The 20907-nt window shown below is 42.9% G+C and overlaps 1 protein-coding gene and 1 pseudogene across 2 annotated transcripts in view; one reads left to right on the top strand and one right to left on the bottom strand.

Moving 5' to 3' along the window:
* LOC116546014 (3 beta-hydroxysteroid dehydrogenase/Delta 5-->4-isomerase type 1-like) overlaps positions 1-7517 on the bottom strand; it is a 31474-nt gene extending 23957 nt beyond the window's left edge. For both annotated transcript variants that reach the window (XR_004266553.1, XM_032272379.1), the window contains exons 1-3: positions 6617-7517; positions 6294-6522; positions 2139-2303 (exon numbers count right to left, since the gene is read on the bottom strand). Coding sequence is in view for 1 of the 2 variants with exons in the window: in XM_032272379.1 (XP_032128270.1) it covers positions 2139-2303; positions 6294-6438 (310 nt within the window). In the remaining variant the exon portion in view is untranslated. The remainder of the gene's footprint in view (positions 1-2138; positions 2304-6293; positions 6523-6616) is intronic.
* Positions 7518-9780: 2263 nt separating this feature from the next.
* On the top strand, positions 9781-12190 carry LOC116546015 (annotated as a pseudogene).
* Positions 12191-20907: the final 8717 nt, after the last annotated feature.

Below are 20907 nucleotides of genomic sequence, written 5' to 3'. Positions count from 1 at the left end.
CTCTTTCTCTCTCTCTCTCTCTCTCTCTCTCTCTTTTCTTTCTTTCTTTCCTTCTTTCTTTCTTTTTAATATTCTTGGCCTTGTTTAAAGTCTCTGTGGAATCTGAGTTTCTGCAGAGATAGCCTCATGTTTTCAAAAATTAATCTGGTGGCAGAGAAAATTTGGAGTTAGTTTACCTTCAAGGGGGAATTGACCAAGATTGTGAAGTATTTTCTAAGCCTGGGCGTGTTAATGGTTTTAGGAAACAGATGCCTCTGACACTTCCCCTGTCACTCCATATCCCCTGTTGTTGGGAGCTGTGGAGAGCAGGAATTAAAATGAAGAACTGGTTACTCTTAGCATCCTCCTTGCACTGGAGGGGTACTTAGAGGTATGGGGAAGTAGAAACTAGAAGGGTTTTGTTGTTGTTGTTGTTGTTGAGATGGTGCTGGAGACCCCAAAGCAATTAGTTGCTTTAGAAAAGGCTTCAGAGTAGACTGAATGTGCAGGCTGAGGCTGGGGGTTGGGGTGCTGCGGGGCTGAGGAGACTGGGCTCTGGGAATCAGAGGGTGAGACTGTATGGGAAGTTTCCTTAAGGAAATGCGCCTGAATTTAAGGTAGTTGGAAAGCCATAATTTGGAGGAACTCCCAAGCATTTAAGGGATGAGGGTGGAGTGAGGTGGCACTTTGGGCACCTAGCTGGAAACCGCTCTGTAATCACAGGCCCTGTGGTGAGCTGGAGAGATCGTATTCTGTGTCCTGGGAAACTCTCATTGTTCAGAAACTACTGTGGGAAGGCGTGTGCTGGGTGACTCTGTCCTGACAGACCTCTGTGAACCAGCTGTGCCAGTTCTCCTGAGAGGACTTCATCTTTCAGACGGGCAGGAGGACTCTGAATGTTCTTTATATGGGAGTGCTGGGAAGGGAAGAGCATTGTCCCTTTAAATGATATGGGAGCGGGGAATGGAAGTGCTGGGTGGAAGAGGCTGTGGTCCCTGGCTAGAACTCCACCCTCAGGGACCTAGATGTGGACAAGCATTTTTGCCCAAATGTTGCATTTCCCAATACCACCCTGGCCTGCCACATACTCATTCTGTGCCTATAAAACCCCCAAGACCCTAGCAGGCACACACACAAGCTGCCGGACAATGAGAGGAGCAATTTGGCAGAAGACAGAAGGGGCTGGATATCAAGAGGGGCACATCAGTAGAGGACAGCAGGGGCAGCTGGACATTGCTAGGAACACACCAACCTGCAGAACAATGTGGAGTTTGCCTGGGGCGGTCAGAGAAGGGTTGGGCCTTTGAGCAGCCAACTCCAGGGGAAACCCCTCCCCTTCTGGCATCCCACAGCTGCTGAGAGCTACCTCCACTCAACAAAACCTTGCACTCATTTTCCAAGCCCAGGTGTGATCCAATTCTTAAGGCAAGAACCTGGGATACAGAAAGTCCTCTGTCCTTCCGACAAGGTAGTGGGTCTAATTGAGCTGGTTAACACAAGCTGCCTATAGATGGCAAAACTAAATTAAAAGAGCACCCTGTAACATATGCCCAGTGGGGCTTCAGGAGCTGTAAACATTCACCCCAGACACTGCCTTGGTGTCGGGGACCCACAGCCTGCCTGTCTGTATGCTCCCCTAGAGGTCTGAGCAGTGGGGCACTAAAGAAACAAGACACACCCCCATTGCATGTCTGGTAAGGGGAAGGAGGGAATTTTCCCCATTTCATTACCATAAGCCTATACACAGGGTTTACAATGATGACTATGGTGGCACCTGGAGAATTTGATTCTGGCCCATGGAGGCAAGGAGTGGCTGGATATGAAGTGTCTGAAGTCAGAGTTTAGTTGACTTTTGATTGGAGCCGCGGTAGAAAGAGCATCCGCAGCCTTTGGAGTCACACAGGAGTGAGTTTACTCTCCTACTTACGTATTTACCGGGAGGGCCTTGAACAAGTTCCTTGCCATCTATCAGCCCTAGTCTCCTCATGTAAAAAACTGAAGACAGCAGCCTTGAACTCCCCCAGTTGGCAGTGATCAGCAAAGACACTTGGCGCAAAGCACAGCAGGTGTTCGGCGGCGGACCTTCTCTTCCCTTTCTTGTTTTCCTTTCTGATCCTTAATTCCTCATTTTGCTCCATCTCCTCCCCAGGCTACTGTACCTTTCACATTGACGTTCATGATGGACTCTCTGTGAATGGCGCCAAAGACATCGATGATAGAGGCTGTGTGGATGACGACCGTGATGCCCTGGCAGGCTCTCTTCAGGCATGACTCGTCCAGAATGTCTCCTTCCAGCATCGTCAGCTTGGTCTTGCTCTGGAGCTCTGTGTGAACACAGGTCAGGTCATTGGAGGGATTTCTGGATCTGGCTGGGAAGTTTCCTGGTAAAGGTGATGTTATATAGGTATTCAAGGATGGTTAGAGTCAGGGTGTTGGAGTGCAGGGTGTACATTTCATGAAAGGAACAAGTAAACAAAGGCACAGAAGTCAGCATGTGTAGCAATTTATTGGGAAAGAGCAAACTTCTGCTTCTACCACATCTCATTTCAGAAAAGTAATCTGAGCAATGAGCTGTCAGGTGTGCCTGGAACGTAAGCATTGCTAGAGTCCCGGGAGACTCAGCAAAATTTTTAAGGAGGGTCAGGTGATTGTGGCGAGTTAGAGATAAGAGGGAAAAGTTTGAATTTAATTCTGTAGGTAATCCAAGATCATGATTTTGGGTGTAGCGCACCATGTCAAAGAAAACGCCTATTTTTTGGAATAAGTAGAGAAACAGGCAGGGCGTGGTGCCTCACCCCTATAATTCCAGCACTTCAGGAAGCTTAGGTGGGCAGGTTACCTGCTCCCAGGAAGTCAAGACAAGCCTGGACAGCCTGGTAAAAGCCCGTCTCTACTAAAAATACAAAAATTAGCCCAGCATAGCGGTGTGTGCCTATAGTTCCAGCTGCTTGGGAAGCTGAGGCAGGAGGATGAATGGAGCCCAGGAGGTGAGTGTGGCAATTACCGGAGGTCATGCCTCTCCACTTCAGCCTTGGTGACACAGCAAAACCCTGTTTCAAATAGAGAGAAAGAGAGAAAGAGAGAGAGAGAGAGAGAGAGAGAGAAGCAGAGTTGTGAAGTAGAAAGTTAACCTTGGCTTGAGGATATAAAATGGACTGGTATGGGGGATATGAGAAAGTAAGGTAATCAAGATTAATCAGAGCATCTGTGCCAAAGTTTCGATGAGGACTGGAACCAGGGTCTAGCAGTGGATACAGAGAAGGGAAGAGACACACCAGGTTTGAATTTCAGACCTTACTTAGAAGGTCCTGATATCTGTTAGATCTGGGCTGAGAGGAAAACAGAACAAACTCACCCCTACGGTCTCCTGCTTGGGCACCTGGGAGGAGAGTGGAACCATTAGTAGGGAATTGTGAATGGGCTTAAATGAGGAATTTCCATGAAAAACTCTCATCAGACACCAAAAGCAGATGGCAATGCTGAAAGTTAGCCACCAAGGAGCTAATATTCCAGCTGTCTAGCTGAGGGCAGTAGTTACAACTTCAGTGTCTTCAGGCTCCTCTGAAATCCACAGGAGGTGATGCTGCCAGGAAGGCTGTCACCTGGAATTAGCGCACACAATGAACGCTGTGCTGCATGGAGCTTGGATGAATACTCTACACTTGGTGCTTTATAATCTGCATATGACTCACAGCCTGCTTATTTCCTTTTACAGCTGTCTTATGAGATAGGTTTTCTGGGATCAGAGAGATTAAGGGAAAGAGCTGAGGTCATGTTTCTAGTGAAGGCTCAAACCTTCCCAGTCTGCCTCCGAGCCAGTATACCTCTACACCAGGTACAGGACTGGCTGTCTATCATTAGCTTTTCTGAGTAAGAGTAGGAATAAGCCAGTTCAACTGAAATTGGCAAGCAAGGCCAATTTCATTATCTGAAGTGAGAGTGATTTCATTATCTGAACAGTGTGCGTAAAACTCAGAGTGAAAAATTCAAGGCTGGAGAAATTCCTTCCTGGGGTACAGGCAGGACCATTGGCTCTCCCGATGCCTCTGCCGTGTTTTGTCTACTCCCAGCCCCTTCCATTGTCAGGGAGCTCCAGGAAGGCCCTGCAGTGGGGGAGGCAGGGAAGAGGCTGCTGGGGAGGAGGTGGTGGCAGCCTGAGAGTGGAATTTTCTCTGGTTGTATTTCCACTTCTGCCCTTCCTGCTCCCTTCCTCTGCTTCTCCTTTGCTGCTAACTTCAGACAGACTGGCTCAAAGGAATTGCTATTTCAAAGCGGAAGCCTAAAGCCAAGAGCAAAGGACTCTTCCCCAATGAGTCCACAGAAATCTAGAGAGACCAGGAAAAGGGACATTGTGGATGGAGCCATAGTTCCCTCCTTCCTCAAGCAGCTAGACGAGCTGCTGTTTAAGAGCACAGATGCTGTGCTAGACTGCATGGGTTCAAGTCCAGCTTTGCCATGTTCTAACTCTGGGACTTTTGACAAGTTAATTAACCTCTCTGTGTCTGCCTCCTCGTTTGTAAGAAAGGGAGATAATAATATTAACAATCTCAAAGGGCTGTTATGAGCAGCAAATGAGTCAGCACATGCAAATCATGTAGCACTGTACCTTGCACAGAAAGAACACTGAAAGGTTTCTCTGGTCTTATCTTCATACAGGCCCCTGCCCATCTATTACACCTCCTGCATTTTCACCATAAAAGAACTATTCCTCTAGGCCAAGCATTGCTTTTTGCTGGTATTAGGTGTTAGACTGCAAATATTGATGAGACACAAGGATTGCAAACATTTAATTTTGATCTTGTGTTAATATTTCTCAAAGACACCATCAGAACTCAGGGCGGAGGAAATTGGAAGAGGTCACAGAAGAGTGAAAGATGAGCACAACACTGGGTGTGGTGGTCCCTGAGTCCTGCCATGAGGGGCTTCTCTGTGGGCAGAGCATGACCCTCTGCATAGCCAGAGCCCACATGTCGACACACAGTTCCCCCAGTCCTCTGGGTTGAGGAGGAGGACAGGGAATTGGACACACAGGGAGGCAAAGGGAGAGACTGAAGACCCACTTTGCCAAGCATCAGCTCCAGGGTAAAGTGATAAAGCTTCTGGATGAAGCTCTGGTCTGAGCTCTGGTACATATTAATCAGACGGCCGGGGGAAGTTGCTTTGTTTCTGGACCTTGAGGGTTCATTGTCCTGTTGGATATGACCCCTTTTTTACCTTCCTCATGGTGTTATTTGCACGAGGAGTTGCTACAGCAAATTCTGCAATTTCTTGGGGGTATTGAGCAACAGAGACAAACAGTTTTTAAAAAGTCGTATATGGGCCAGGCGTGGTGGCTCACGCCTATAATCCCAGCACTTTGGGAGGCCGAGGCGGGTGGATCACAAGGTCAAGAGGTTGAAACCATCCTGGTCAACATGGTGAAACCCCGTCTCTACTAAAAATACCAAAAAAAAAAAAAAAAAATCAGCTGGGCATGGTGGCACGTGCCTGTAGTACCAGCTACTCAGGAGGCTGAGGCAAGAGAATTGCTTGAACCCAGGAGGCGGAGGTTGTGCTCAGCCAAGATCACGCCATTGCACTCCAGCCTGGGTAACAAGAGTGAAACTCCGTCTCAAAAAAAAAAAAATCGTATATGAAAAATGGACATGAAGCCTGCCTGGCCTCATATTGCCTCTTACTCTGTTTCTGCTCTGTGCTATGCACTTGTGCACGCTCTCTCTGTCTCATACTGACTCCTTCTCTCACTCTTTCTCATGCATTCTCCGTCTTTCTGATTCTCTCTCTTTGATTTTCTCTCTCTCTCTCTCACCCATACACACATACGCACACACACCCACACACAGACTTAAACACTCATCTTTACCTTCACTTCCTTTTATTTTGCCTTCACTAAGGATGCCAAGGATGCTATTAAACCAAACAAAGCCCGGGGCAGTCTAGAGAGACAGGGACCCACTGGTCAAGTCTTCGGGTAAATCGTGTCCTTCGTGAATGTTGCAAAGCAATTGCCAAGACGAAATGCTCCAGAAAAAATAAAAGTTGTAGACAAGAAAGAGAAGTAATGTGGGATTTTCCAGATGAGAAGAAGAGGCACCTGGAGTCCCAGGTGGCTGCCTCTCAAGTTCTGGGTCAGGGCCAGAATCCAGTCTACACACACCCTGTCCAATATCTTTCACTCTATGCCATTGCATACTATTTTTTGATGACGTGGGTGTGAGATTGGATTAGATTTGACTACAACTTTCTGTCACTTGCTAGAAAAAGTCCATGTTTCTGCACCCGTGCAGGGTTTAAAATGAATCAAGTTTACTCACCAGAAAATTCATCCCCAAATTCCGGTCTGAAGGCCTTGTCCAAGGCCCTGATCTCCTTCAGCTCCTTCTCCTCCATCAACAGGCGGATGATCCTCCGACCCAGAAACCCTCCTGCTCCCGTCACAAGGCAGCTCCAGCCCGTCATGGCCAATCCAAGGTAGCAGGAAGCACTCGCCAGGAAACAAGATGCCGAGGAGCAGATCTGATTCTAGGGTGACCTTGAAGAGGGCTAAAAACAGAGGTCAAATGGTTATTCACTCACACAGATGCCTTATTTTCCTCCACCCCATGTTTTTGCAAAAATTTTACGTCTCCACCATTACCAGGAGCAGCTGAAAGACAATGAAGAAGCTCTAACTATTAGAACTGCTAACAGACAGTTGGAACAGTTGGATGGTTACAAGCTGGACAGACGCGTCGGGGTGCTGGTCACTTTATCCTCTATGGCAGCCCTTGGAGGTTTATGCTCTGTGGCTTCTGGCTGCCCCTTATCACTTTGAACTCCTGCCATGTACTCATCGCTCCTGCCTACTACAGGATCTCTTTTCTCAGAAGAATAGTGACCTTTAGTTCCTATCCCTAATTCTTCCCAGGAACAGGAAGGGAAGTCCAATCCTAAGGCTGCAGAGTGTTAGAGTCTTAGGTTTAGCCTTAACACGACACTGGTAGGTTGGTACCAGCTGTCTGGGATCTGCAATCTGTGATCTTAAACTAGACTGGGAGAAATCTCCAAGTGCAATGTGAACTTTGCCTTTGTGCGGTAACCATGTTTGGAGGGAAATCTGCCTTAGCCCATTATCCCCTCTTTCAGAGTGCCATTTGAAATGCGACTGCTGTCTTGCAAAGTTTAGAAATTTGCAATGGTGGCAGCTCCAATCACTAAGTTTTATGGAGGTGACTTTCTTCCTACTTAAAATATCCACAACCTCAATTGTAGTGTTCCCCTGGAGAGCCCTGGGTTCCTAAATGAGGAACATCATTGAAGGAAGGCTATCTAGTGATAGCCACTTAATGATATGGCCTGTACCACAAGAATGGGGATTTGTGGTTGTATTTCCCAATGACTCTTATCGTAGATGTTTGAACTTTTCCCAAATTTTTGGCTGCAAAGCCATTCTCAGCAAATTTCTGGCCTGAAGATGCTGTGAATGCCTCTTGAGCCTATACCTGATAACTGGCCAAATTTTACCACCATAAGCTCTGCAAGACACTTTCCTCTACTTACAAAAATTGAGATAAATTTATATTCATTAAAACGCCCAGATCTCAAGTGCTCAGTTCAATGAACCTTGGCAGTTATGTATGCCCATGTAAGTACCACCTGAAAAATATATAGGTCATTTCCTTCATTGAAGAAAGTTCTTTATTGCCTGCTGTTAGTTAATCCCCTGCTCTGAACCCAATCTACCTGGTAGGAAACTACTTTCTGATTTTTATTCCCATGGAATTCTCATTTTATTCCTAAATTTTTCTTCTAAGATCTCTGTGGTTCTGGATATATATTTAAATGTAAAATCATTTTGAACTGAATTTTTGTGCATGGAGTACAGAAGAATTGATTGTCTCTATTGTTTGTTCATTTTTCTATTTCATGATTCCTTTATTTTTGTTATTGGCTTATATTTATTGACTTTGAGTTTCTTTTCTAGTCTTCTTTTTCAGGGTTCTTATTATAAAAGCATATATAATTGACTTTAGTCCTTTGCTCATTTCCACTATAGGCATTTAAAGTTGTAATTTTTCTCTAAACACTATGTTAGCTGTACCCAGCATTTTGATGAGTTGGGTCATCATCATTCAGTTACTGATGTTTTGAATTTTTTATTGTGAGCTCATCTTTGACCCAAGCGACCCATACCAACAGTGTTTATTGCTTGTTTTCTAAAATTGGGGATTTTCTAGATATCTTATTGTAATGGATTTCCAATTAAATACTATTGTGGCCAGAGCATGTACTCTGCATGATTTTGATCTTTGGATATATATTGAGACTTGTTTTATGGTGCAGCATATGGTCTTTGTTGGTGAAAATGCCATAAACACTCGAAAAGAATGCTTTCTGCAGTTGTTGGAAGTAATACTCTACAAATGATTTCGTTGAAACCCCACTGTGGGTCTTCCCCTCCTTCCGTGTTGTAGACATTCAACTACTACCTGGGACCTGACTAGCAACGCTTCAAACCCACTTGCCTAGAAGAGGTTGGCCCTGGGCTGCAAGATGTAACAGCTTGTTCTCTGAAGCTCTCAGAACTAGCTACAAGTGCTGGGTCTTGCTGAGATGTGTGGAGCACTACCTGAGACCACTCAGGTGCATCACATGCCTTTGCCTGCTGTAGCAGATGCTGGAGTGCACCTTACAGACCCCTAATCACCTTCAGGATGGGGCCCGACATTCCCTCAGCTGCTGAGAATTCTGGAGGCTGATAGATTTCAGCCAGTATCTCTCAGAGTCTCTGAGTGGAAGCAATAAATATAAGCCCTAAAGAAAGTGAGAAATTAAACAAAGGGCAAGACTGATGGGGGCCACACTACTAAATTTCTTTTGTTTTTGAACAGCTTTACTGAGGTATAATTGACATATCATAACATTCTGTACTGTTGAATTATTTTCAGTAAAATTTTAGACTTGTGTGGCCATCACCATGATCCTGCTTTGCACCATTTCTATCATTCCTAAGAAATCTCTCATGCTCATCAGTCACCACCCCTTTTCGCTAGTTCCCAGCTCCAGGCAGCACCCTATTGACTTACCGACTGTACAGATTTTCCTTTTCTGGACACCATATAAATAGAATCACGCAATATGTGGTCTTTTGTATCTGTTTTATCTCACTTAGCTTAATGTACTTGCATGGTTCACGTATGTGGCAGCATGTATCAATATTTTATTCCTTTTAGGTGCCAAATCCTATTAAATTGTATGGGTAGCTCTCATTACTTTATTCATTCATCAGTTGATAGATATTTGATGTGTTTCCACTTCATGGACTATTATGGATAAAGCTATTATAAATATTCACCTTCATGTTTTGTGTGGACATAGCTTTTTTTTCTTTTGGGCTGTTAGCTAGGAGTGAAAATGCTAGATCATATGGTAAATGTATCTTCAACATTGTAAGAAACTGCCACACTGGTTTCCAACATGGCTGCATATCCCATCAGCAATGTGTGAGTATTTCAATTTTTCACATCATTGTTTTTTTCACTTCCTCCAGGTGTTACTGCCCTTTTTTATTATAGCATTCTAGTGGGGAAGAAATGGTGTCACACTGTACTTTTGATTTGCATTTCCCTGCTGACTGATGAGGCTGACCATCTTTCCATGTGCTTTATTGGCCATTTCTACACCTTTTTGATGAAATGGTTATTCAAATATATTGCCCATTATAAAATTGGGTTATTTATATTTTTGTTGTTAGTTGTAAAAGTGTATTTTATATTCTGGGTACAAGTCCTTTATCAAATATATGATTTGAAATTTTTTTTTCTCAGTCTATGGATTATCTTTTCATTTTCTTATTGATGACTTTTAAATGCCAGTGTTATTAGTTTTGATCATGTCTCATTTTTCAACTGCTTTTTAACCAGGAAAAGTTGGGTTTTTGCCTTATGAATATGATAATCTATATTTTCTTCTAAGAGGTATACAATTTAGCCCTTAAATTTAAGCCTATAATTTATTTTGAGTGAATTTTTGCCAATGTGTGTGTTAATGGCCTAAATTCATATGGCCAATTAATTTTGACAATAGTAAATTCCATAGGGAAAAAGATGGTTTTTTAAACAAGTGATGCTGAGACAACTGAATTGTCCACATGCTCAGGGAATGTCAGCATGCTATGTCAAGTGTTGCTCATCTGAGTCACCACCTTTTGGCATCAGAGCATGTGAAGAATTTCTAAATACAATCATTATGGGTTAAATAATATGCTGCAGCCTTCTGCTTCTCCCATTCGACCAACAGCTGCATTTTCTTGTGCAGCACCAGCCATGTCCCTGAGACACCATGGTGAAGGTGAAAGTCAGAGTCAACGGATTCGGCCCTTTTGGGTGCCTGGTAACCAGGGCTACTTAAAACTCTGGTAAAGTGGCTATTGTCACCATTCATGACTCCTTCGTTGACCTCAAATCCATGGTCTACATGTTCCAGTATGATTCCACCCATGACAAATTCCTTGGCACCGTCAAGGCTGAGAATGGGAAGCTTGTCATCAATGGAAATCCCACCACCATCTTCCAAAAGCTAGATTCCACCAGAATCAAATACGGCGATGCTGGTACTAAGTACATCATAGAGTCCACGGGCGTCTTTACTACCGTGAAGGCTGCGGCTCACTTGCAGGGGGGAGCTAAAAGGGTCATCATCTCTAAACCTTCTGCTGACACCCTCATGTTCATGATGAGTGTGAACCATGGGAAATATGACAACAGCCTTAAGATCATCAGCAGTGCTTCTTGTACCGCCAACTGCTTAGCACCTTTGGCCAAGGTCATTGATGACAACTTTGATATGGTGAAAGGACTCATGACCACAGTCAATGCTATTATTGCCACCCAAAAGACTGTGGATGTCCACTCTGTGAAACTGCGGCATGACAGCTGCAGAGCTCAAAGGAACATTATCTTTACATCTACTGGCACTGTCAAGGCTGTGGCAAGTATATCAATGAGCTGAACAAGAGGCTTACTGGCATGGCATTCTGTTACCCCACTGCCACCAAGTTGGACACGGACCTGACCTGCCATCTGTAAAAATCTGCCAAATATGATAACATCAAGAATGTGGTGAAGCAGGCATCAGAGGGTCCCCATACGGGCATCCTCTGCTGCATGGAGAACCAGACTGTCTCCTCCACCTTAACCATTGACACCCACTCTTCCACCTTCGATCCCAGAACTGGCATTGCCCTCAATGACCACTTTCTCAATCTCGTTTTCTGAGATGACAATGAATTTGGCTATAGAAACAGGATGGTGAACCTCACAACTCACATGGCCTCCAAGGAGTAAGACCCCCGGACCACCAGCCCCAGCAGAGCATGAGAGGAAAAGAGAGGCCCTCAGCTGCTCAGGAGTCCCTGCCACACTCAGTCCCCCACCACACTGAGAATCTCCCCTCCTCACAGTTTCCATGCAGAACCCTGAAGAGGGAGGGGCCTAAAGAACCCCACCTTGTCATGTATCACCAAAATGTCTCCTCTGTGCTCAGAAAAAAATGCTATATTAGGAAAACTCACAAAGATTACTGATCAGCAAAAGAATAGATGGCATGACTTAGATGGCATGATTTCCCCATCCTCCTATTTTATACTGATGCATAAATGGTCAGGAAATGCTGGGCTCACAATGGGAGTATTCATTCCAGTGTAGGAACATTAGTCTCCCTTATTATAATTTTTTATCAAGTAAACACATGGACGCAGCTTTATCAGTGGAGGAACACATGAGCTATTGGTGTACAATCTAGATTTAGGTGCCAGCTGTTCACAAGACTGGGAAAATCAACTGCCCAGCACCTGGAGTCCTTGGGACTCATGCAAAGGGTTTCCCTTTTCTTAGGGGAGAAAGCCACCCATTCTACAGAGAGCTATACCAGGCACAGTTATTTATGCTGGGAAAAGGAAAATCCCTTTTCTTGGCCAGCTTACTAAACTTCTGGGTTACTTTAGGATAATTACATCCCTTGTGCTTGAGTCCTAGGGAGGTCCAGTTGGACATAGAATGATCTTTAAAGGTACAGGACTAGATGAAATAAGCTTAGGTAAAAATATTCATGGATAATGGGGAAAGTTTCTGGACTGAATCCTGGAGTAGACATATCAATATTTAGAAGTGGAACAGAGGGCTGGGCGCAGTGGCTCACGCCTGTAATTCCAACACTTTGGTAGGCCGAGGTGGGTAGATTACCTGAGGTCAGGAGTTTGCAACCAGCGTGGCCAATATGGTGAAATCCCGTCTCTTCTAAAAGTACAAAAATTAGCTGGGTGTGGTGGTGGGCGCCTGTAATTCCAGCTACTCAGAAGCTGAGGCAAGATAATCGCTTGAGCCCGGGAGGCGGAGACTGCAGTGAGCTGAGATTGCGTCACTGCACTCCAGCCTGGATAACAAAGAGTGAAACTCTATCTCAAAAAAAAAAAAAAAAAAAAAAAAGAGAAACAAAAAACAGTGGAACAGGAGAAGAGATAGCTAAATATACTGAGTAGGAGTTGGTGGCGGGCAGAAGGAAAATTAGGAGGAGATGACCTTGTGAAAGTCAAGCGAAGAAAGTATTTCAAGAAGAGTGTGGTCCGATATGTTGGATGCTGCTGACACATGAAATGCAATAGGAAAATCAAACAATTGATTATTGGTTTTGGCAATGTTGTAAATCATTTGGTAAGAGCAATTTCTACAAACAGATGGGTTGAATGTTCAACTGGAAAGTCCAACATACAATTCATCTGTGTTTTGAGAAATAGAAGAAAAATGTGAAGAGAGTGATTAATAAAAACAACACCTGTTCAAGAAGTTGTGCCGTGAAGATCTCAGTAAAAAGGTGTTACAACCAGTGGAGTCAAGAGTTTGTTTTGTTGTGTAGTCTTAAACTGGGCTACTCCTTTACTGATCTTTAGCACCTTGTACAGAGTAGGTGCTCAAACATTGTTAAGTGTTTAACTAATAAAGTGTCTATGTGTCATACATCTTTTTATTACTATAAGAATTTGCACAACATCTGACATATCATAGGAACTTAATGCATGTTTATTGAATAAATGAATGGAAGGGTGAGTGAGCAATGAAGGACTCTAGAATGTTTTAGTGCTTTTGAGACTTAGTGCCTATGGACTAATACATAGAAGGTAATAGAAGAGAACAGTGACCACAAAAATGAAACTACTGGAAAGTTTCTTATACTAATGAGAGGCTGGGATCATGCCAAGGCCAAAGTGTTTGCCAAGGAGAAGCAATTTTCTTCTTATCTAAAGCACTGATATGCGTCAGAGCCCAGGTATTTGAAGGGTCCTTGAAGAGCCAGTTTTCAGAAGTAAGGAACAATGGGCCATCCCTCCACCATACAGGGAGAACTAGCGCCAGAGCTTTTGGTTTACATGAGCTCAACTTGGCTGTCTTTCCAAGCCAGACCTTCAAAGTGAGAAAGGAGAAGGCTTTAGCAAAATCTGTGTTTCATCTCCTACTGAATTCTTTGTCAATTATTTTTTGGGGGAGCTCACATAGATGTCACTCAATTATTTCCTCCAGAGTCTGACAATGATGGTATGGTAGCCGGCCTCTAAGGTGACTCCACTGATCTCTGCTTCCCGGTATTCATTCCCTTGTGTCTGGGCTGAACGTAGCAACTTGCTTTTAATCAGTACAATAAGACAAAAATGAATGTTACTTCCATGATTAGTTTAGAAAAGATAGTGACTTCCATCTTGTTTCACACTTCCTCTTTCTCAGTGGGCTGGATGAAGCAGCTGCCATGCTGGAGAGGACAATTTAGCACTGATCTGCAGCAGCCAACAGTCAAAGGGGAACCGAAGCACTCAGTCCAATAAGCTTCGAGGAAGTGAATTTTCCAACAACTATGTAAGTGAGCTTGAAAGTAGATATTTCCCCAGTTGAGTCTCCAGATGAAATCAGAACTTTATGCCAATCAAGAGCTCTAGAAACTCCAATGTTAAGAAAAGAAAAGGTAGACTGACATACTTTTAGCAAACTGCTTTCTTTTCTTGGAGATTTCTCTTGCATTACAAAGAACTTTAGCTCTTTATTAAACTCAGTTTTGAAAACTACAAGTGATTTAACAAATATTAATATTAGATTCTCTGAAGTTACTAAGATGTGGGGAGAGACAGGCATGTTTTTTGTGGAAGTGTAAGTTGACACAAATACCTGGTGAGTATCTGACAAAAGATTTTAAACTTTCACACACTTGATCCAGCAAGTCCATTCTAGATATTTATTTTAAGGAATAATCCATTAAGATCAGACCAAGAGGTCATATGGGACACCTCCTTGCACATAGAAAGCTCGACATATGAACTCTAATATATTAATTGAGTGCTTCCCTGTGTATCAGCTGCTTTACGTGTATTATCTCATTTAATTCATAAAATGAACTTTATTTTCTATGATAGTTTTAGCTTCACATCAAAATTGAGGAAACTGCAGAGAATTGTCATATGCTCCCCCCACCACATATGCAGCCTCCCCACTATCAACATCCTGCACCACACGGTACCTTTATTACAATTATTGACCTGCATTAGCACATCTTTATCACCCTGAGTCCGCAGTTTACTCTTGGTCTTACACGTTCTCTGAGTTTTGACAAATGTAGACAGACATGTAACCACCATTTTAGTGTCATTGGCCCTAAAAATTTTCTGTGTTCTGCCTCTTCATCCCTCTGTGTGCCCTGACTCTGACAGCTATTGATCTTTTTACCGTCTCCAAGGTTTTGCCTTCACCAGAATGTCACATAGTTGGAAGCACACTACATGTAGCCTGTTCATGTCAACTTCTTGAATTTAGTAGTATACGTTTAAGTCTCCTCTATGTGCTTTTATGGCTTGAAAGTTCTTTTTTTAAATTTTAGCACTGAATATTTCATTATCCATTGAACTATTGAAGGACAAATTGGCTGCTTCCACGTTTTGATAATCGTGAATAAAACTGCTATAAAGATCTAAGCCAAAAGTAGGTTTTTGTGTGGACATAAGCTTCCAATTTTTTGTGTGTAAATACAGTGAAGCATGATTTTTGAATCATATGGTAAGAACATGTTTAGTTTCATAAGAGACTGTCAAACTTCCTTGCAAAGTGTCTGTACCATTTTGCATTTTAGGCAATGGATGAGCATTCCTGATGTTCCACATTCTTGCTAGCATTTGGTGTTGTCAGTGTTAAGGATCTTCACCATTCTAATGGGTGTGCAGTGGTATCTCATTTTTGTTTTAGGCCTCAATTCTCTAATGACATATGATGTTGAGTATCTTTTCATCTCCTTTCTTGTAATTTATACATCTTCTTTGGCGGGCGTCTGTTCACATCTGTTGCCTATCTTTGTGTCAGATTGCATTCCAAATGTAAGACATTTTTAGGAGTTAAGAGATTCCTTCTGAGATTTTGTATGCATCTCTTCAGTTTACTGTGGGCATTCCCTTTCTCGTGTTTGTGAGCAATGAAGAACAAACAGCCTTTTGGTATTATCTTGATAATATTTTTGCTCATTTCCCTTGGAATTTTTGATCTAATCCCCTGAGCCCAGTTGCAACTTTAAAAATTACACACATGTGTGTCCAGGAGCATAGTTATTACCAGGTAGATGTATTCAAAGAGAGCTTCTACTACATTTCCTTGTAAAGTAAGCTAACGTCATTGTATATCATATCGCTTTAATACCATATGCTCACGTGATTTGTTTTACTCGCACCCCAAACCAATCTCTAATGACTCCCACAAATCCTCAGCTGGTGATTTCAGGGTTGAAGAGATGACCTTAAGCAGGCCTCTATGCCTGCATTGAAGTGCCTGTGATAAAAGGAACTTTGGGAAATTTTGCAATTTGATCACTAACCAGCATAAAAGCATGAAAAAAATTGATTTATAACGCTGTGATTGGGTGTTTGGAGGGGTGGACCTTACCCTACTCATGTTTTCTCTGATTTCAAGTCTTATCTTCAAGGATTAATTTACTTACTTAATCACAAAGAGCAATTTAGTACTGAAATGTTCTTTTCTTTTCTGATGTGAAGAGAATCATAAGAGTACAGTTATAAATTTAACACAAATGGAAGGGGCCTAAGAAAGGCAGTAACTAAAAAATAGTTCTATGATCTAGAAGTGAAATTCCTGAGCATGCAGTTCAAAATAGGACATCAAGTCTCACTGTCTGTGAGGCTGATTCCTGATGAAAGACAAGCATGTGACAGTGGGGAGCAGCCCAGAGGAGAGAAAGTCTGCCTAGGTTTGGTCACATGCTATGAGATGTGGCTGGTGGGGCATCTCTCTCATGAGTCTGCCCACTGTCTGAGGCCATGTTTTTGAAGACCCCTGGATAAGAGAAGATTTCTTAGACTTAAATCTCTGCCATTTGTTTACCTCTGTAATACTTTTTTGAGAAAGCCTCCATCTATCTACTAAAACTATCCAATATGAACAAAATAAAGATATCTCCTTTCTCATTTACTCATGAAGAACTAGACTAGTCAATATTAATTTGTTTCCAGGGTCCCTGAAACTCTGACCTGAAAACTTTCTTTCTGCTGCTTTTCCTGGAGGTCATCGCATTGCACAGAATAGACATTAGCCAATGTGCCATAAAATCCTGTAACATCCTAGATCGTGACAATGAATATTTTAGGCTTTCCCTTGCTCCTCTGTTCTTTCTTGTCTCTGGTTTTTGCTGTGGGACTCAAAGTAAAAAATATTTCCAAAGTCCCTTGCAGCAATGCATGAGTTAGGCCATACCAAGATTACCCTTGTCCCATACTCCTTTTTGGTTTTGTGAAATTCTATGGTCTGAATATGTTCCCTCCAAATTCATATGGTGAAACTTAATTTCCAGTGTGATAGTGTTTAGAGGTGGATCCTTTAGGAAGTGATTAACATATAAAGACAAGGCCCTCGTGAATGGAATTTGTGACCTTATGAAAGGGCTTGAGGAAACTAGCTGACCCCTTCCATTCTTCTGCCACGTGAGAACGCAGTGCCCATCTTTTGCAGACAATGTAGCAGTAACATGCATTTTGGAACTAAACACTGGACTCTCACCAGACATGGAACCTACTGACACCTTGATCATGCATTTCCCGGCCTCTGGAACATGAGACATAAGTTCTTCTTATTTGTAAATTTTGCAATCTGACATATTTTGTTATACTAGGATGAACAGACTAAAGCATAAAGTTTCCTTTTTTTAATATATATTTTTATTGTACTTTAGGTTCTGGGGCACATGTGCAGATCATGCAAGATTTTTGCATAGTTACATATATGGCAATGTGGTTTGCTGCCTCCATCCCCCCATCATGTATATCTGGCATTTCTCCCCTTGTTATCCCTCTCCAACCTCCCTACCTCCCTCCTGTCTCTCCCTCAGTTTCTGCTTTCTGCACATGGCTAGGCAGTTTTCCCAATACCATTTATTAAACAGGGAATCCTTTCCCCATTGCTTGTTTTTGTCAGGTTTGTCAAAGATCAGATGGTTGTAGATGTGTGGCATTGCCTATGAGGTCTCTGTTCTGTTCCACTGGTCTATATCTCTGTTTGGGTACCAGTACCATGCTGTTTTGATTACTGTAGCCTGGTAGTATAGTTTGAAGTCAGATTGCATGATTCCTCCAGCTTTTTTTCTTTTTGCTTAGGATTGTAGGCTATGTGGGCTCTCTTTTGGTTCCATATGAAGTTTAAGGTGGTTTTTTCCAGTTCTGTGAAGAGGGTCATAGGTAGCTTGATGGGGATAGCGTTGAATCTGTAAATTACTTTGGGCAGTATGGCCATTTTCACAATATTGATTCTTCCTAACCATGAGCATGAAATGTTTTTCCATCTGTTTGTGTCCTCTCTTATTTCGTTGAGCAGTGGTTTGTAGTTCTCCTTGAAGAGGTGATTTACATTTTTTGTTAGTTGTATTCCTAGGTATTTTATTCTCTTTGTGAATGGGAGTTCACTCATGATTTGGCTCTCTTTTAGTTTGTTATTGGTGTATAGGAAAGTTTGTGATTTCTGCACATTGATTTTTGTATCCTGAGGTGTTGCTGAAGTTGCTTATCAGTTTCAGGAGATTTTGGGCTGAGACAATGAGGTCTTCTAAATATACAGTCTTGTCGTCTGCAAATAGAGAAAATTTGATTCCCTCCTTTCCTAATTGAATGCCCTTTATTTCTTTTTCTTGCCTGATTAAGCTTTCATTTTTTATAAGTCACATGTTGCCATGCAAATCAGGGTGTTGAAGGTCATCTTCAAAGCCCATGGTCACTTAGGCCTCGTGTCCCATAATGCAACTGTGACTGCTATGTCAGCCAGACAGTTGCCCCTAGACATGCGCTTTCTTAGTATTTCTCTAAACCTTCGGCACAAGCACTCCATCCTTGCTGCCAAATTAAAGACCCCTCATTGGCCTTGAATGATTAGCCCACCAATGCAGCAGCCCATTTGACACCTGAATGGAAAGTGAAGGGCTAACACTGGAATCGTGGTCAATTTCTCTTTTCTTTTTACCAACCTATTCACAATTCCACCAAATTTAGCCTTCTGTACTTCTTTGCAATGAACACGACTCTCCAAAGTATTCACTACTCTTCCACGTATTATAACAACATCTGCTTCTTTTCCTTTCACCTGATTTAACTTTGTCACACTAATAGAGAGTATGATTTCTGTTAGGAATTATTTTATAGGTATATCTCTTCTGTCCAGAGTGCAAACTTTCATAGCTATTTTCTAGAGATATACACGATGTGCAAAAAATTATAATCCACTGGCTGTTTTCGTTATTACTGATCTGCCTTTTTAAGATCTTTTGTTCTGAGAACAATCAAAGCGACTGCTTTGAGTCATATGCTTTACAAACTATTCTTTTTTAAAGGATTGCTATTTTGAAAGGTTGGGTGTTCACTTCTTTTAAATTCTGGGTTCTCAATTGCAGTTACAGGCAAGCAGAGCTGTATGACAGTACTTCTTTTTCTGTTTCTAAATATGTGGGTGGTGTATGCCCTATACATATATTTAGGTTAAGCAAACAAACAGGCCTTAAAAGTTATTACCAGGGCAACTGCTGTGGAATGCTTTTTCTTTTGGTGTTTCCCACACTAATGTTCCGTTGACCCAGCCCTTGGCTCTGTGGGTTAATCTGGACAAAACTGGACCTGCACTATGGCATGGGTTCATGCAGGGAAGTGCCCGGTCAAGGATTGACAGAAGACTTTTTAGATCTCTTGGCTTACGTAGTGACCCATTCTGCCGGGTTCCATCCTATGTCACTGTTCCATCCCCCATTCTGCCGGGTTCCATCCTATGTCCTCCTCTGACTACTATAATTCTCCAGAAATGCTGATGTAGTTTGATCCAACTTTCCTTTCCTGGATTAATTTATTTAATAAATATTTATGGGGCTGTCTATGACATTAGGCATGATTCTAGGCTCTTGGGAACGTATCAGGGAGCAAGACAGTCTAAGGTCTCTATAAAGATAAAATAGACAATAAAGTAGACAACTGATAAGTTAGTTGCAGTTTGCGGTAACAGGAAGGGAGAAACAAGGTGATGTGATAAGTGAAGCAGAGAGCATTTGGGGGAGGATGTCGGGGACGTCTCACCTCATCAGGCTGTGACAGTTCAGCTGAGATCTACATGTCAACAGAGAGTCAACCATGAGAAGGGGAGGAACACCGTTTTATGTAAAGGGATTGGTAAATGTGGAGATCTGGAGGCGAGAAAGTTTTCCTTGTTTACAGAAGAGATGAGAGGCCAATCTGGCTGAGACATCGTGAGTAAAAGGGAGAGTGATCAGGACACGAACTGGAAGGATGAGCAGATCATGGGAGGCCCGGGAGTGCTGGAGATCAGTTTAGAGTGTGTAGTAAACAGAGGGAAGACACAGAAAGGTTTTAAATAGGGGAGACGTAGGATCTGATTTGACTTTAAAAATCGCTCAGGCTGTTGTATGGAGAACAGAGTGTGGCAAGCAGCAAGAAAGATCACGGGAAAAGCCAGTGCTGAAGCTGTTCATTTAGACAGATACATTTTTTTCTCTAACCTTGTGTGTGTGTGTGTGAGTGTGTGTGTGTGCGTGTGCGTGTGCGTGTGCGTGTGCGTGTGTGTTTTGGAGGCAGTATCTTGTTCTGTCACCCAAAGTACTCGTGTGCAGTGGTATGGTCCTCAACTTCTCAGGCCAAAAGACTCTCCTACCTCAGTCTCTGGAGTGGCTGGGACCACAGGTGTGCACCACCATGATGCCTGGCAAGGCTTTTAACAAATCTTTAATTCTGTAGGGATGGGGTCTCTCTATGTTGCCCAGGGCGCTCTTGAAATCCTAGGCTGAAGTGACCCTCCTGCCTCAGTCTCTCTGAGTGCTGTGAGTATAGATGTGAGCCTTCATGCCCAGCTGTCTAACTTTGATGTGAGTGAGCCTCTGCCCACATTCCAATTAAAGAAACTGTGCCTGGTCACCATGGAATTCTTGAGATTTTCGTAGTTTAAGCTACAGATTTTCTTAACCTTGGAGAACTTCGTCTTTTAAATGTAGAAAGCAATTAGTTGAAGTGAAGCCTAAGTGTCTGTAATTTTGTAGAAACTTTTTGGGTGATTTTAATGGGCAAAGAGGGTTGAGAACCAATTAGGTACCTTCTTTCTCTCTTGGGGATTACAGTAAGTATAACATATAAGGCTCAAATTCTCTCCTCTGCCAGAATTATGGAGGCAAAGTGCAGTGCAAGGTGTAACAGGCTTTGTCTGCTCCTGGTAGGCCTGCCTTTCACACAACTGCTCCAAATAGTGAAGACAATCTAGTAAGAGCCAGGAAAAGTGCCTGTCTGGGCTGCCCATCAGATAACAGTGGAATAGGTATGGAAGGCTGCTGATGGCCTTCACCGTCTTCACCACTCACATTCCGCCTTCGTCCCCTTCT

The sequence above is a fragment of the Sapajus apella genome, unplaced genomic scaffold (assembly GCF_009761245.1).
Source record: "Sapajus apella isolate SASKATOON/1434 unplaced genomic scaffold, GSC_monkey_1.0 scaffold503, whole genome shotgun sequence".
Classification (NCBI taxonomy): Eukaryota; Metazoa; Chordata; class Mammalia; order Primates; family Cebidae; genus Sapajus; species Sapajus apella.
Note: the sequence above shows the minus strand (reverse complement) of the source record. Positions and strands in the feature narration are given on the sequence as shown.